General features: G+C 49.0%; 1 protein-coding gene across 3 annotated transcripts in view; it reads right to left on the minus strand.

Moving 5' to 3' along the window:
* Nucleotides 1-16936, minus strand: part of LDLRAD4 (low density lipoprotein receptor class A domain containing 4) — a 234962-nt gene that overhangs the window by 12039 nt on the left and 205987 nt on the right. Inside the window, exons 1-2 of one of the 3 annotated variants that reach the window (XM_032181927.1) lie at nt 3689-3745; nt 361-515 (exon numbers count right to left, since the gene is read on the minus strand). In XM_032181927.1, the coding sequence (XP_032037818.1) occupies nt 361-465 (105 nt within the window). In that variant the 5' untranslated portion in view covers nt 466-515; nt 3689-3745. Of the gene's footprint in view, nt 1-360; nt 516-3182; nt 3206-3688; nt 3746-16936 lie in introns of those variants that run through there. The other 2 variants (XM_032181926.1, XM_032181924.1) reach the window with 2 other exon arrangements.

Consider the following 16936-nt stretch of genomic DNA (forward strand, 5'->3'; position numbering starts at 1 on the left):
AATGTCAGTTCTTCATACCCCAGGTGATCTCCATTTACTCTCCTTCCATTCCCCCTCACACCACAGCAGCAGCAGCTAACAGGACGCCACACCTGAACTTCCAAACACACGATGAAACACGCTACGTAGGGCATAGCAGGGTCTAAGAATACTCAAAGGCAGTCAATTTTAAATTTCCATTCTCATTTTTTTGCCACTGACAAATCCAAGGGCAGCAACAGAGCTAACTCTAGGAAGAACTGAAACTAACATTGGAAGTTTTTCCAAGAGTTGTGCTATCAGAGCTTCTCTGCAGGCTTGGATGCAGACGAGTACAACACGAGGACAAGGGATTTGGTGGAAGGGTTCGTTCGTACTCACCGTCTGCAGAGTTTCTTCCTGTCTTCTGCTCTGGCTCTGCCGGTTGATGAAAGAGCGTGTCGAGAGTTTGTAATGGTTCAACAAGCAGATGATCACTACCACCATAACAGTTATAACCACAATTATGATGATGATCTGAACAAACTCCAGTTCAGCTAAAACAAAGAGAAAAAGAAAAAAAAAAAGTCAGTCATAATGTAATTCATCAAAGAACAACCCAAAAACACTCGGTATTTCATCAGAACTGATGCTGTCTGCTTTGCAAAGTTTTGCAAAGAAAATGACGTCCTAAAAAGTATGAAGTGTTTCACTTTTCAGCATTGCTAATCAATCAGTATGAGTGGCCACAGCTCAGGTCTAAGTTGAGAAACTTCTTGGTGATCCTTCGCAGCTTCCATTACAGGAATAAATTCTTCAACATGAACAATTCCGTTGGGTAACAAAGAACAGAACTTATTTTAAGAGCCACCTGCGACACCAATAGAGGCCAGAAGTCCTGCAGAGAGGACTCGGGACACTGTACCTAGTGCTCCAGCGATTGCTATTCTGCTGCTGGACTCAAACAACAAAACAAAAAAATCAGGAAGACTACAGGAGGGAAACTTTTCTTCATTTTTATCAGCTAAATCGTGTGAAGACCTAAGTCAAGCTGCAAACAGCCTTTTTCTCCTTTTGGATCTACACCAAGTGCCTTCTTTAATTACTTACTTCTCTCCAACTAGAGTAAAATTAACTTTTCCAGGACACTCCCATTCAGCTAAATGGCTAAAAAAAGAGTTCTGGTACTCAAAACCAAGATGTGTTCCACCATGGCTAAAAAGAAACCAGGGTCTTGGCTGTCACACAAGATATGATTACAAAGAGCGCCGTCAGAGCCCATCACCTTATCAAAAGTCCCACCTCTGCACAAATACTGAGTATATTTAGAAATGAGTCGCTTGCAGCCACTCTTGCACCCTTCCAGCTCTCCTGGAGCAGCACAGATGAGCAATGTAAGGGAAGAAATTGCCCTTTGGAAGTTACACAGTCGTAGGTATTTCTATGGAAACTGTGCTGCTCGCCGGGGATGCTCTCATCTTGAGAGACAACTCCAGTCACCGGGGGGAGGTCCCCGGTTGTCACGCAGGTAGGAAGCAAAGCAGCAGCAGGAGAGTTACTCAGTTCTCAGCGCTTGGCAAAAACGACCCTGCTTTTGGGCACCAAAACGTGAATCTGGGGGAATCGCTATCAAATTCCTGCTTCAAAAGGCCAACGAGAAAAGAAAGATACCAGAAAAAAAAAATGAATAATAAAGCCAAAGCAAACAGAGAAACAAGCCTGTTCTCTCTTATCATATCTCTTTCATTTGTAGTCATCCTCACCCTCCTGTGCAATACCAGTAGCCGAAGCTTACGCAAACACCACTGTGAAGCCGAGCTAGAAAAACGTCCTTCACGCACAAAATGCAAAACCACCTGTGGCGGAGCTGAGGGAAACCCCAAGGCGGTTTCCTTATTCTCGGGCTCCTTGCAAACAGCGTGACCACCACCACCACTTACAGATGTTCCCTTAGTCAGCACTTTGCTCTGCTTTTGCCATCGGCCCCACATCAGCAATGGCCACTTTTTTTCCTGAGTCACCAGAGGTGTCACCGCCAAGAGATCCAAAGGCAGGAAGCACGGAAATCAATTAAAAGCAACCCCCCAAAATAGCGTTGAACTACAAAATCATTTTTTCCTGGCTCAAAAGCGCAGAATACAGGCTTGCCACTGCCGACAACCGCTGCAATTCAGCTTCTCCGGCTACCGAGCACCAAAGGGCTTCTGCACCCCAAACCCTTTTATTCCCCGCTTGGGTCCAACGCAATCCTTCGGACTGGAAGTTGAGGGACTGCTGCTAAAGGGCAACATGCGAAGCGAGCAATGTTGATTTAGGCTTTCCTAGAATGCAAAGATCACTGGACTGACACGCTGCTTCTGCATCTGCCAAGGGCAGAGTCTTCTAAATTTATCGAGCTCCCAGCGTTTCGGCGGCGGGCGACAGCACCTCTCCCTTGGAAATCGGGGCTCAGGGCCGTCCGCGTTTCCCTTCGGCGAGGGGAGGAATCGCTGGGGACGCTGGGCTAAGCCTTGGCCGTGTGCTGGAGTTGCAGGAGGATTTTCCAAGTTCAGCGCTGCCCCGCCAGCAGGGAAACGCAACCAAGCATCCTGCTGACGTCCGGGAGGAGGGGAGGACGGCGCTCACCCTCTTCTTCCTCCAGCTGGGTTATGGTGAGGAGAGGAGAAGGAGCAAAGAGAGGCGGGCAGGAGACAGCTCTGTTTGCTGGCACCGCTCAGGGCACTCAGTCACTTGGGTCCCTCGCCCCCCTGCCACACGTGTGGGGTGTGTAACAGCCCTCACAGCCCTGGCACTACCTCCCAGAAGCATATTTTTTTTTCCTAATAAGGGCTTTTTCCACCAATAAAGCTGGGGGAGAGGCTTGGGGTGCGAGGCGGTTTCAGCTCCCGCTGTGTGCGGGCTGTGGCACTTACGCCGGGTTTCTTTTCTCTGTGTGTGTGTGTGTGGGGAGGGGGGGGATTTTTCCTCACAGGGCACGAAAAAAAAAAAAAAAGGCAGAGTTCACAAAAACGCCTTCAAAAGGGAAAAAAAGCAAGCAGGGGAATTGCCCTGTCAGGGCACTCACGGCTCCGTCCCCCACCAACCCCCTATGCCAGGGGTCCCGCACCGCCCCCCGCACCCCCTCCCCGGCACCCCCCGACCCCTCCTGCCCCACGGCGAGCCCCGGGGGGGTCTCTTCACCCCCAAAACCCCCCCAAAAAACCCCTTAGCACGCCCGGGGGTACCTCCGTCCGCCACCAGCTCCCTCAGCCGGGCGTCCTTCCCCGCCGTGCCGTTAAGCCGCTGGGCGGCCATGCTGCCGGCCGGGCCCCGCATCACCCGCCCGCCCCGGGCTCCATGCGGCCGGGGGGAGCCGTGCGGGGGCCGCTCCGTGCCTCAGCCCAGCCCGGCACAGGGCACAAGGCAGCGGCGGGGCCCGGCCCCCCGTTACCGGCCGCCGGCTGCCATGGGGCGGCGGGGAGCTGATGGGGTGCGGGGGTATAGGGTATGGGGGGGGGGGGGGGGGGGGGGGGGGGTGGTAGTCCCCGCTGCCCTCGGGGTGCCCTAACCTGGCGAGCGGGGCTGGGTCCCCGCGGGGATGATCGGGGAGAGGAAAAATAAGAATTAGGAGCGGCGGGGAGAGAAAAGCCAGCCCGCCATGGCCGCCCCCACCCGCACACACAGCCCCAGCCCCAGCCCCAGCCCGCCGTCCCCACGCCAGACCCGCGGGCAGCGAGAGCGGGCAGCTTACCGCACCGCACCGCACCGCGCCGCTCTTTAAGCCCGGCGGCCGCCCGGCGGAGCCTCCTCGCCTTCCTCCTCCTCCTCCTCCTCCTCTTCCTCCTCCCGCCGGCTCCGCTCCCTCCTCCTCCTCCTCCTCCTCCTCCTCCTCCTCCCGCCCCCGCCCTGCCGCCGGCCCCGGCGCCGCTCGCCTGGGGGAGCCCGCGGGGAGCAGGGCGGGAGGCGGGGCGGCCGCCGCCGCCGCTCGCCCCAAAATGGAGGCCGCTTCCCCCCCCCCCCCCCCCAAGGAAATTAAAAAATAAAAATAAAAAAATAGAGGGGGAGGGGAAATGAAAAATGCCACAGGTTTTGGGCTCCCGTTTCCTGCGCGTCCTTGGCACAACTCCCGGAGGCTGCCTGCCCTTTAAAGCCCTCTGCCTGCCCCGTCCCGGCCACGGAGCCGCTTTTTTTTCTGGTTAATTTTCTCCCGGTAGCAAGCCCAGTGATCACCCAGCGCCCTCCTTTCCTCCCATACCTGCTTAACCAGCGGGGCCAAGCCTTCCTCCGAGGTCCTCCTTATTTTCCTCATCTCATGGGAGATGGCCAAACCCCCAGCAAACGCTCTGACCATGGGGCGATAGCCACTGCTCCCCACGCGCCTCACATCTGCAGACCAAGCCCTTGACTCAAGGAGCAAAAGCAAGGAGGGGAGAGGGCCTCGGAGAAGTGATCCCACTTAGATCACAGAATCACAGAATTTCTAGGTTGGAAGAGACCTCAAGATCATCCAGTCCAACCTCTGACCTAACGCTAACAGTCCCCACTAAACCATTTCCCTAAGCTCTACATCTAAACGTCTTTTGAAGACTTCCAGGGATGGTGACTCCACCACTTCCCTGGGCAGCCTGTTCCAGTGCCTCACAACCCTTTCAGTAAAGAAGTTCTTCCTAACATCCAACCTAAAACTCCCCTGGCTCAACTTAAGCCCATTCCCCCTCGTCCTGTCACCAGGCACGTGGGAGAACAGACCAACCCCCACCTCGCTACAGCCTCCCTTGAGGTACCTGTAGAGAGCGATAAGGTCGCCCCTGAGCCTCCTCTTCTCCAGGCTGAACAAGCCCAGCTCCCTCAGCTGCTCCTCGTAGGACTTGTTCTCCAGGTCCCTCACCAGCTTCGTCGCCCTTCTCTGCACCCGCTCAAGCACCTCCATGTCCTTCTTGTAGCGAGGGGCCCAAAACTGAACACAGTACTCGAGGTGCGGCCTCACCAGAGCCGAGTACAGGGGGACAATCACTTCCCTAGTCCTCCTGGCCACACTGCTTCTTATACAAGCCAGGATGCTGTCGGCCTTCTTGGCCACCTGAGCACACTGCTGGCTCACAGTCTTCTCAGTTCTTGAAAGGCCAACATTTGTTCAGTAAGATATTGTTGCACCGGTGCAGGCAAAGTGACTGAAAACTGGCTGCAGACTGCTGTGTCCATAGGTGAGGCAAGCGCCAAGCATCCTCAGAGCAATGGTTGGCTCCTGACCTATTTGTGAAGAATTTATCGTCAGGTTTCACATTTCAAGCCCTGTAGAAGCTGAGCAACAGGGCAACAAGTGCCAGATATCCCATCAAAGCAGGCCCACAGGGACCTGCCTCCTTCTCGGATTGCCTGCCTTATCGCTGAGGTGTCACCCAGACCTCAAACCAGCACGGCTGTGCTGGAGGAAGAAAGGGCTGAAGCTCCCCAAGCCGGCTGTGGCGCTCCTCCACAAACCATTACAAGCCTGGCATATTAATGATAAAGCCAAGGGCTGGTTAAACTGGGTAAGTTTTACGTGAAATTTTATCAAGCCTGTAATTGCTGTTCTGCCTCCTATCTCCTCAGTCTTGACTGTGGAAACAAAAAAAAAAAATCATTCTGGAAGCCACAGGACCCAGACCTGCTTTTTTATTTTACTAATAGCAAAGATGGTAATCTGTGAAACAGAAGAAAACACAGTCAATCTTCAGTGACCAAAACTGGGCAGACACCGTTTCTCAACATGACTTTCCCATTTACACTATTTACCCTTTTTTTTTTTCTTCCTCTGCTACTCCACAGACATTAACAACTATACCAAAAGGTACGAAGCTGGTGAAGAGTAAGAGAAAAAACACGGCTTTGAAACTGGAAAATACGGGGCTGCTTCCCCCTGCCCGCTGTTAGCCTGTGTGGGTTGCTCGCCTGGGGAATCTGGGTGCTGTGGGGCTGGCCACAGATCCGATCCAATCTGAAACCAAATGGCTTGCTGCTCGCTGGGTGAGTGATCATAAAAAAGGAGGTGGGAAATGGTGGTGGTGGGACAGGGCGGGAGACCAGGAGACCCCTTCTGGTGAGGACCTGCGCCTGGGCTGGCTTCAAGCAACCGCAGACATGCACGATGACTTCCCGTGTCCCCACCTCTCAAGCTGCCACCTCCTGGGGTAAACTTCCACCTTTCTGGTTAAATCTGGCGCCTATAGGTTCAGTTTGTCGGAAAAAGTTTCTGAGGAATGACACCACACCAGGAAAAGTAAAAGTGCCTTTCCCATTTGCGGTGAATTCAGGTAACTTACGTGCCCGCACATGCACATCCAGATACATTATGTCGCTGTGTTTAATGTGATGAGGTGCAAGGAACCAAACAGATGGGAGCAGCCTGGAGATTAGTGAGACAAGCGAAAAAAAGCAAGTTTTGGGGAGGGATTTAACGCAGAAGAGGACAGTGTTGAAGGCCTCTAAATTAACTTGCTGTTAAAGCCGTTCTTTAATAGGAAAGATTGTGAAACTGATTTCTATTTTCTTTTTTTTTTTTTTTTTTTTTTTTTTTTTTTTTTTAATCACCCTTTGCAATCCTCAGCTAAAGACCTGCCTCCAAATCTTGTTTCCTAGAAAAACCCAGCAGTCCTTGATGCACAGCTAGCCACACAGCCCACATGCTCCATGTGCTGGCCACGCATCCGCTAGGTTGTTTTCCTGTGCCGGACACAGGGTTCAGTCCGGGACACAGAATTATAACATGCTGTTTGAAAAGCAGTCACATTTCAGCCCTGACTATCCTCGCTTTGTTTACACTGGCGAGTGACACCATCTACTCGTGAGCTATCCCCACTGCAGGTCTACCCGTCCTCGCACAGGTAATTTACAGCCGTCTCCTCCGGCAGGGTTAAATGCTGCTGTGCTGATCACACCCTGGCCCCGTTTAGCCAGGAGACTGCGCTGCTGGTACCTTTGATGCTCCCATGCCACTGCTGGAAAACAGGTACGGGATTTCCTAGCATTTCCTGACGCACAAGGAATGGGAAACTCTGGGCAAGGGGCTGATGAGCAGCTTGCGCTGCTCAGACCATGGAAATAGCCCTACGAGGGACAAAGAAAACAGGTGGCCGAGAACCTGGTTTCCAGGCAGGTATCCATTATATTGAACACTGCTATACAGCGACTTCCACTTCTTTTAATCATTGACTACCTCAGTCCTCCAGTTAGCTCTATTAAAATCTTGGGAACCAAATCAGCCATATTGAAAACACCGCAACCCCTTCGGTCCTTCATTTTGATCATATTTCACAGCTTTTGGCTTATTTTGAGCTCTAATCTAACCACTGGTTGTAGAAATGAGCCATTTAAATAAGAGAAAACAAGTTAATGCAAGAAAAGGTCACAATGTTTTTGTTTTAATTCCATGCTTATTCAAAGTTATCCCGACAGCAACTGCAATGGAGCAGTGAGCTCTACAGAGTCCCAGTGGCTGTTTCCAAACAATTTCCAGCAAGTACAGGGAAAAATCATCCTTCATTATATATTTTTTTTTTAGCCCATTCAAACAGGAGCTAGAGGAGATGCACTAAGGACCACATTAAAAAGCTGAGAGATCGCATCATGCATTTTCTTACCATAGGAACAGATGAAAGTTAAACGAGAGACAGAATTAGCATGGGTGCTAGAATCCATGCATATGCAAGAATCCACCTCCAGCACAAAACTGAAAGCCCTGTTGTAGAAATATAGGTTGCTAAATAAGCTATTAGCAGTATTTTACACACAGAAAAGGAGCGTTCATTCTTGCAGGAAAGCATGCTTTTCGGGGTTACAGAGAGTCTCCTGCCAGGTGGATTATTCAGTTCATGAATCTCGACTGCCAACAAACTCCCTGCCAGCCAGGAAAAGAAAACAATGGGCACTTGGCTTCAGATTAACAGGCTATCAAGATATTTCAGTGCTTTCTAAGGTGTAGGGACAGACTTGAAGAAGCCGTATGGTGCAGAAACCCTTTCAGATCACAAGAAAACCCAGAAACTTCGGGTTTAAAAAAAAAAAAAAACAAAACACAACACAACAAGAAGGGCAAGACACAGAACCAAGACAAGAAGGGAGAACTGAACCATGATAACAATAAAGTACAGAAAATACAAGCTGAATATGATGAGCTTTCTTTTATTTCTGACATTAATATAATCAGCTGGTTTAGAGATACGAGACTATGCCTCACTGATGTTGCAGTCTAGCGCCTGAAAGCAAAAATGAAGATGGGAACCCAGAAAAGTGGTATCCAAAGAAATTTGGGGGAGAAAAAGAAGCAACGTAATGCACTATTTGAGGTCCGTGATGCCAGAAAATGTTTTTTAAAGCCCACGATGCCGATGCAAGCTGGTATAAACATTTAAGAGTGAATAAGGGAAATACATTGATACTGAAAAATGGGTCTATGAGCAAAAATCAAGTAATTTTCTTCTTACACTTTCATCCTATGGTTTTCTCATCATTTGTCTTGCAGCATTTGCATACATGCTGTCTGGATGTGTAATCATAAGGGAAATTAACCCTGGATAACCCCATGCGGCAGCACGTTTACAGATTTTGCTGCAGAGAAAACAACTCCAGGAATAAAATTGGGGATGTTCAGCCCATCAGAAATCAAGTGAGTCACACACATGATAGGTCTGAAGGATGGGAAAATCTCTTTATGAGAACAGGCCATTAAACATTACAATCGAGCATAAAATTGCTCTGCCACAGTATTTTGTTTTATTTGCATTGTTAAATTTCTTCTTCTAACAATAATGGATAGTTTATAGCACTAATGATTTATACAAAAGGAGCTGCGCAAATGAATCCCAAACGGGCAGCTTCTTTCCTAAGAATTGTAGACTCAGTTTCCTTCAGCATGATCGCAAATCGGTGACTCACACAGATTTCGCATCTGCCTCGGGATACAGCGGCGCGGCTTCTAACGTGGTTTCATGATGGATTAAGGTCCTATGGTGCAAGAGAGGTGTAAAAACTTAGGCAAATTAAAAAAGGCATACTGCATATCCACCAATTTCCATGGCGCAATAACCAGAGATGCTTTGCCATTAACAACTGTTATCACTGAGACCTGTTTGACTGTTTTACTAAGTGCATTGCTTCTGGCTTAGATGAGAATACATTGTTTGTATACAGATCATTTATGTCCACGCACACACACACGTTTCTCCCTGGTAAATCAATATAATTGATCTGGAGAAGGGGTCACAGTTTAAGAGTGTTTAAATTGGTCTGCACAACACATTCACCTCATCTGCAGTGCACCCCAAAAAACGGATGGGGACTGAGATTTTTAATGTGCACAATGATTGGGATTTGCTATGGCTTATAACCTATTTTATGATATAACTGAGTGTCTTATTCCCAGCCCCCAGCACCCCAAAAGTGTTAGTCAAGTCCCCTCAAATCAGAAGAGGAGGATAAAACAACACTGGGATAGCCTTAGATCCTATCTTTACAGCATTTCTTTGACCTCTGAGTCAACACGGAGATATTTGTGAACAATTCCAGCAGCTGAAGCTTTCAAGAAGCCACCCAGTTTGCAGTACAGCCTGGAGAACTGGCAGCACTTGGAATAAGAACCGGATCCAGTCAAGTCTCCTCAGGCCAGCAAAAGTGAGAACAACTGCGGGTATCATCTATTCAGCTCACGGGGAAGCGACAGGAAGCTCCTCATCGTGCACTTCTCTTCTGACTAATGGCCTGAGCGAGTGCAGACCGTAATCCTCACATCAGAGATGTGAGCCTGGAGACGGAGAGAAAGTCCACAGAGAATCCCGCTGTCTCGGGATGCTTCCTGCAGGTTTGCCATAACCACTTGGCATCAGCCAAAAATGTGAAGTGGAAGGATATTGGGAAGTCTCCACATGCAATCGCTGCTCTCGGTTGTGTCTTTTGATGTGCCATCACGTTCCTCAGCAAACAGCAACGCTTCCCAACACAACATCTCAGAGAAAAGAGGGAATTAGGAGAGCGAGCTCCACGCCCGGTGGGAATCGCGTCCCTCCCTGCTGCCTCTGAGAAGCACACCTTTGGGTAAACACCCAGCGAAATGACAACCAGGCTGCAGAAGCTACCAGGCTATTTTTACCAAAGCCGAGCGTTTCATTTTGTGTAAAGGCCATAAAAATTCATAAGCTTCATGCTCTGCGTTTAGAGAGAAAAGCCTGGTAACGCAGCATGCAGACCACATGGTTTCCAACATTACCATGAATGGTCCACGTTCCTCAGCCTTCTGACATGTTCGCGGGGATGGTGTTTACACTGACTCGTTCGTAGTACATCATAGCACATTTTAATGATTCAGTTCAGCTCCGACAAAAGGAAACATCTGCCATAATTTCTTCTTTCGTGAACTTTATCGCGATTAAAAATCTGACGTTTCACCAGCCTGCGTGCCAAGCGAGAAGCACGCCAAGTTCGGCGCTTCCCAATACATACAAATGCGTGCAGCGTGAACAGCTAGTACCAACAGCACTAAGCCGTCACTGCCTTGTCAGTTCCCACCACAAAAGAGAAAAAAGATCACAGTTTGTGGGCAATAATTTCATAATCTTGATCTGGTTTCCATATGACACAGTACAAGAGAGAGAAAGCAAAAAAAAAAAAAAAAAAAAAGAGAGAGAGGGAGAGAGAATGCTTCACAGCTCTGTGTGATGACAGCATTGGATTTCTATGTCTTGCCCTATTGCAGCCAGAAAAATATTAAAGCAGCATGTCAAAACTGGTGTAGCTTCTAAAAAAAAGAAACGATTTCCTAACATCACTTGATGGACAGCACCCTAGCAACGTGAGAGGAAGCTGGAATCCACATCTCCTTCACACAACATGAAGCCAGTCCCACCCGATTTTGGAAGAGGCAGTGGCATCTCGCACCTCGGTGCCTGCACCCTGCCCCTCTCTGCACCCGTGCAGCACCACCACTGAGCACGACCTCGCCGAGTCCAGCCACCGCACGCCATCTGGACGCCGCTGCCCTGTGAAATTTGGGCTGCTGGGCCACTTCTGATGAGGACACGGAAGCTCCTGCATCACAAAGGTGCGTTGTCCGTGGCTGTCCAGCAGCGCACAGGCAGGTGCCCTTCGCCAGTGAGAAAGAGGCAGGCCCCAAACAGCTGCACTGGTGTTTTTCTGTCTGCGACAGCAAAAAAGCCAAATTTGCTTGAAATCTCATCAGACACACTGGGAGCTGACAGCTAATGCATCTTACAGGCGGTTGGCTGGTATTTTTGGACGGCAGGCTGCCTTCCAAACTACTTCATCGCATGCTCCCACTCGGTACGGCCGTACATCTGACACTGCAGTGATTCACCAGCAGCCTCTCGGTGTAAGCCCGCTAGCGGGGTACTGTTACACCCCGTTTGGGCGGGACACAACCTCCTGTATAGCTTTCCTTGTGGAGCAAAATACCTGTTTTCAGGGTTATGGAATAAATGCAATCTCCTGTGGCGTGTAAAGTCGTGCATCCACACGTGTGCCAAAGCAGTATGAAGCATGTTGACCCATGCTCGCTTCCACCTGTGACCCGACGGGGGCTGCAAAAGGGCTAATGCTTCACATTTGACCAAATCGTTGTTTTTTTGGTTAAAATCCAAAGCACGGTTTTCACGTGCGACGCCCTGCCACCAAGACCCGCGCCGCGCGTTTGTGCAACCACCTGCAGGCAGCCTTGGCTGCTCACCCCTCCGCTGGGGAGCGAGGGGCAGCTTCACCCGCCGGGAGACAGGCTATTTTTACCATGCTTAGGCCGTGCTGTCACAACAGCAAATCCCAGTGGCAGATTTACCAAAAGCACTAAGGGGATTTGTCCGGGATTGCAGGACGCCCGGCATCCTCATCTGCATAATAGCTCCAAGCAGGCTCCGGGCCATTCACAAGTCCCAGACAGACGACAGGGGGGAGGCTGCGTGGTGGTTCGTGAGCACGGTGTACACGTGGTGTGCGCGGAGCTGGGACGTGTCCGGGATCTGAAGCACGCTCGGGCCACCTGCACGCAGCGTCTCGTCCTCCCTGTACGCCAGACTTCACCCAACACCTGCTTATATAGGTCAGAAATGTTACGATGCGTGCACGCCCCCGCTGCCGCCTGCCTTGCCTGAGCACAGCAGCCCTGGAGGACGACACGTGCGAACTTGCTGTGGCAAAGAGCCGGCCACGGGTCTTTGAAATCAGACCTGGGAGATGAAATAGTGTAAAGAAACGGCAATGTGCCTCCTGAGCCTGCTCAGAGGAGCAAAGAACAAGGTTTTAGCACCGTGACGTTAACATCCACTGCTTGACATATTGGTGCACGAGCAAGAGAAACCACGTCCTGAAGCATCAGCACGGCACAGGAGCCAATTCTCCTGTTGATGCAGCCTCAACCAAGTGTGGCGCAAACTCGTAATCATCCACACCACAAAGTTCACACCACACAGCAAGAGCTCCCTGCTCCACCCCAGCTCTGGGGTCCTGCTCCCCTCGCTGCCATCGGGACACATGATGTCCTTGCAGGAGGGAGCCCAGAGCGTCCCCGCCGGTGGCAGGTGAAGGTGGAGAGCTGTTGCCATCCAGTGCTGAGCAAGCACAGCACGGCTGAGCTGCATGGCACTGTATCAGCACAGGTTTGCTAAATTCATTAGAAAAGGCACACCCATTACAGCGCTCATCCTGTTGGTATTTTAGCCACATCACATACCTTCACCTTGCTGTCGCTGTGTGGTGTGCCGTTGCTGTTTTACACGCAGAAGACGGTAAGAAGGGAATTGCTCCAGCCAAGACCGTGCATGTGAGGAGCACGAATCTGTCACTCAGCCCAAACTGGCTCTCGGCCTGGATCTGTCCTTGTTTGGGCAGACTGCTTAGACATTTTGAATGTAAAAGGGCTGGGGCATTTTCCCTTTGTGTCCTCTCATATTTCCTGCTCTCACAGCACAGGCTGTAACTTTTTGTTCATGGTAGGTGTCTTCCTCAGAGCCAACTTCAGCCTGAATACCTCCAAAAAAGTCAGGAAGGTGGTTTTTGTTTTGTTTTTCACTTTATGAGTCAAGAGCTGTGGTTCCAAGTATTAAATCTTAGAACTTTGAGGGTCTGTTTTTCTGCTTAAAAGAAATAAAAAAAAGTTGTTCTTTTTTTTTTTTTTAAGTGTGAATTTACTTCACGTAAAGAACTACCATTCCCAGTTTCCAAAATGTTCGTGTTTTACCTTTTCTGCTGTACTTCTTCAGCTAATACCTTACAATTCTGCCTACAATAAAGTGGTTTTAGCTTCTCTCTTGCCTACACGTTTTGCCATCTCTAACACGGCAGCACTGCAACCCATTTGTTTTCTCAGTGCATCTTTCAGCATCACTTGTACTTCACAGTGCAGATGTCTAATGCAGATCGAGGCAGGCACTGCAGTATATTCTGTTCCAAAAGACATCCCCACCTCCTCATTTGTTTTGCAACACGGCTATCAAAGCATTAAGTAAATAACATAATAGTTAGCATATACCCATTGTTTTACATATTCCGAACGGTTTGGTGACGTTACTTAATTTCTTCAAATGCTCCCCCTGCAAAGTAGATACAGAGGCAAACATTTCAGATGGAAGGAAACCGAACAGCAGCTACACGGCAAGTCAATAGCTACACTAAATAATCCAATTGACAGCTCTTACTCGATTTCCAGAGACAGTATTAATCCCATTTATAAGGAAGAAACAAACAAACAAACAAACAAAAAGTGCAGACCACCCTCTGCAAACAACCGAAACACAGACTAAACTTTGATCACTTCTTTTTCTCCGTGAGCCTCAGCCCTTGATCCAAAGCCCAGGTTCTCTCCCCTAGCAGTCACACACCCACACGGCTCACTGGTCAATGCAATCTTCAAAGTTTCCCATCTTGAACAATTTATTTTCAGGAACAAAGCCTGGAAGGGGTCCAAAAACCCAGTGTGGGTTGGCAGCGGCTCAGGATGCTGTCTAGGTGCGTCTGGCTTGCCCAACTAACAACTCTTTCCACTTCCTCCACTCCTCAGAGCACATTTCTATTTTGCTGTACTGCAGGCAAGCCAGGCATTAATTTCTCTTCCTTCATTTCTAAAAAGGCTACCAGTTTCTCCCACCAGATCCCCAGCTTTATGGGCTGTCAGACATTCGGATTTTTAGCTGGTGGCTGAGAATCCGATAGCGAACGTACGGTTTAGGATTTGAGGCTGGGAAAACAATTTCCCAAAATATCTGCGTGAATGTAAGGCAGAGCTACACCACCACATTATAATGGTGAGTATTCTTGCTCGAAATGGAAGTGCTAAACTTCAAGCATGACTCCGTGCCTGAGACGATCCAAAAAACTTCCGAGCAGCCGGGCTCGCTCGCTGCAGCGCAGGCAGAGCAGCCGTCACCTTCCCTCTCCTCTTCCCCCTCCAGGTAGCACCACCACCACACGGATTTGTCGTTCAGCCCGGCTTTTTAAAACAAATTCCACTCGATGCTGCCACTGGGACAGTTTCCCAGCTGCTGCCCTCCAGTTGTTACATCCCGAAATGGGTCCCTCTGAAGATTATTACCCTGATTTTTCATGTGCCGCAACACAGAGGGGAATAAACATGAACGTGAACCCAGCAGTATTGTTCAAACAGCAAAAAATCCTCCCCTTCCCTCCTCCTCCTCCTGCTTAAAACTGCAAAAATTAAATCCATAAGGGCATTTATAGAGAACGTCTTATTTAGGGAACAAAACAGAAGTGACTGACACAGTTATTTGTCATTGCTGGTAAATAAATTTGCGCGGCTTACGCTGTTTACCCTGGAGTACCGGCGGCAGATCCATTCGTGATGCATTAGAAACGAGCCTCAATGACAAACTTCAGCCCTCCGCTCTAGCAAAGCTGATGTATTGACTAGACAGGTAGATATTAGGTACTCTGACTGTCTGGATGCTATGGAAATCGCGCTGCACGCGTCTGACCATTGTCAATGGCAGAAGACAAGTACCAGCCTCATTCTTATTCCAGCCAGGAAAAAGGCCTCGTCTGCATTAGCCTTTTTACTGAAAGGCTGCCATATTTGTCAGTTCAGACGCGTGTAAGATAAGCTCCTTCCCCGTTATCTAATATTTCACCAGGCGGTGGAAACGAAGGATAAGCAGAACCTAATAGTCTATGTGGGCAGGAGATCTTGAATGCTGTCGAGCTCAGCACAAGGCTTGGATGCCCGAGACGAGGGGAAGTTTACGGCAGAAGCTAATCACTTCATTTCGAAGAAAAAAAAAAAAGAAAAAAGGAAAAAAAAAAACTCACAGGGATTTGGAGAAACTGCTATGACTTATCCTGGCTACGCAGCACGCCAGAAGACAAATGTAAAACCCTCGGTGCAGCGTTACGCTCGGCGCGGCTCCCTCCCCGTAACGTGGGCACCACTGGGCTAAAATTGCAGCCCAGGCACGGAGGATTAAGGGGGGTGGGTGGGAGACTGAATCCTCACGTGAATCTTGCAACACCATTTTTTTATTTTTATTTTTTAACCACGCAGGGAATCGGGAGGTAGCAGAAACCACTTCATTCAAACTGATCTGTTTCACGTTGCTGGGAAAGAAAAGGGAAGAGGGAGCAGCCAGGAACTGGTGCCACGTACAGTCTTGTAGCTGGCCCACAGAGTCACAGAAAATCCCCAGCTGGAAGGGGCCCAAAAAGATCACAGAGTTGTTCAGGCTGGAAGAGACGTGTAAGATCATCCAGTCCAACCTTTAACCTCGTACTGACAAGTCCACCACTAAACCGTGCCACTGAGTTCTGCATCTCCACGTTTCTTGAAGACTTCCAGGGATGGTGACTCAACCACTTCCCTGGAAAGCCTATTGCAAAGCCACATGACCCTTCCAGTGATGAAATTTCTCCTAATATACAACCTAAACATCCCCTGGCGCAACTTGAGGCCATTTCCCTTCATCTTATCACTTGGGGCTTGGGAGAAGAGCCTGGGGAGCCTGTCCCAGTGCCCGAGCACCCTCTGGGTGCAGACCCTTTCCCTAACCCCCAGCCTGACCCTCCCCTGTCCCAGCTCCATGCCGTTCCCTCGGGTCCTGAAATGCAAAAACGAGAGAAAGGCTATGGCAGCTTTTCAAAATGTTTTAGTTTCGCTGTTCATTTCATAAAATGCAGAAGAGTTTTACCTAAAAACTGGGGGGAAAAATACAAACTGATGGTCTGCCTTCACCCATACAGTCTTCCATCTCTGTCAGTGATTTTCACACAAAACCATGGCGAATGTGTTCAGTTATCTGTTGCTACATCACCGCTGGATCCCAGCCGCGGGGGCAATGCAGCCTCACGAGCATCTGTGGTAGGACTGAATTAAAAGTTTCTGGAGAGCAGTGCATTTCACGTAGCCATACACCGCAACCCCTTCCTCCTACTTCACAGTCCTGCTACCACTCAAAAGTTCGCATAGAAATAAATAATCTTATTCTCTCTGCTTTTTAATATTCTTTTAGATATTCTTTTTTTTTTTTTTTCTTCAGTTTTTCTAAGCCTTGATTAGACAGCCATGTCTACTTTAAAAGCAGTCTCTAGCAAGTCCATTCTCTAATGAAACAACTGGGGCAGAATGGCTCTCTGTTAATGTTACATTTAGTCATTAAAAATGTGCATTTGTGATCCTAAAAGCTGCTAGAGGCAAAACACAACAGCGAGATACACACTCGGATTTACATTCAGTTTCCAGCCTGGTAGATTCAGTGAAACTAAAATTAACATTTCCACCTTTTATATGCATTTAAGGACAAATATACATTGAACTACCACTGCTGTACACATTTGAATCATCTTGCAGCAGAGGACTAAATGCCTTTTCAAAAACCTAAATAATTTAGCATCATAATAGTGTGAAGTGTGTGAAGACACTTTTATATGCTACTGCATTAGACCTGGGGTACAGAACAGGAGGTGTCGGCACCTTAAAGCATGGCTTTTGCTGGAAATACACATGGCCAATAGATATGGG

The sequence above is a fragment of the Aythya fuligula genome, chromosome 2 (assembly GCF_009819795.1).
Source record: "Aythya fuligula isolate bAytFul2 chromosome 2, bAytFul2.pri, whole genome shotgun sequence".
Classification (NCBI taxonomy): Eukaryota; Metazoa; Chordata; class Aves; order Anseriformes; family Anatidae; genus Aythya; species Aythya fuligula.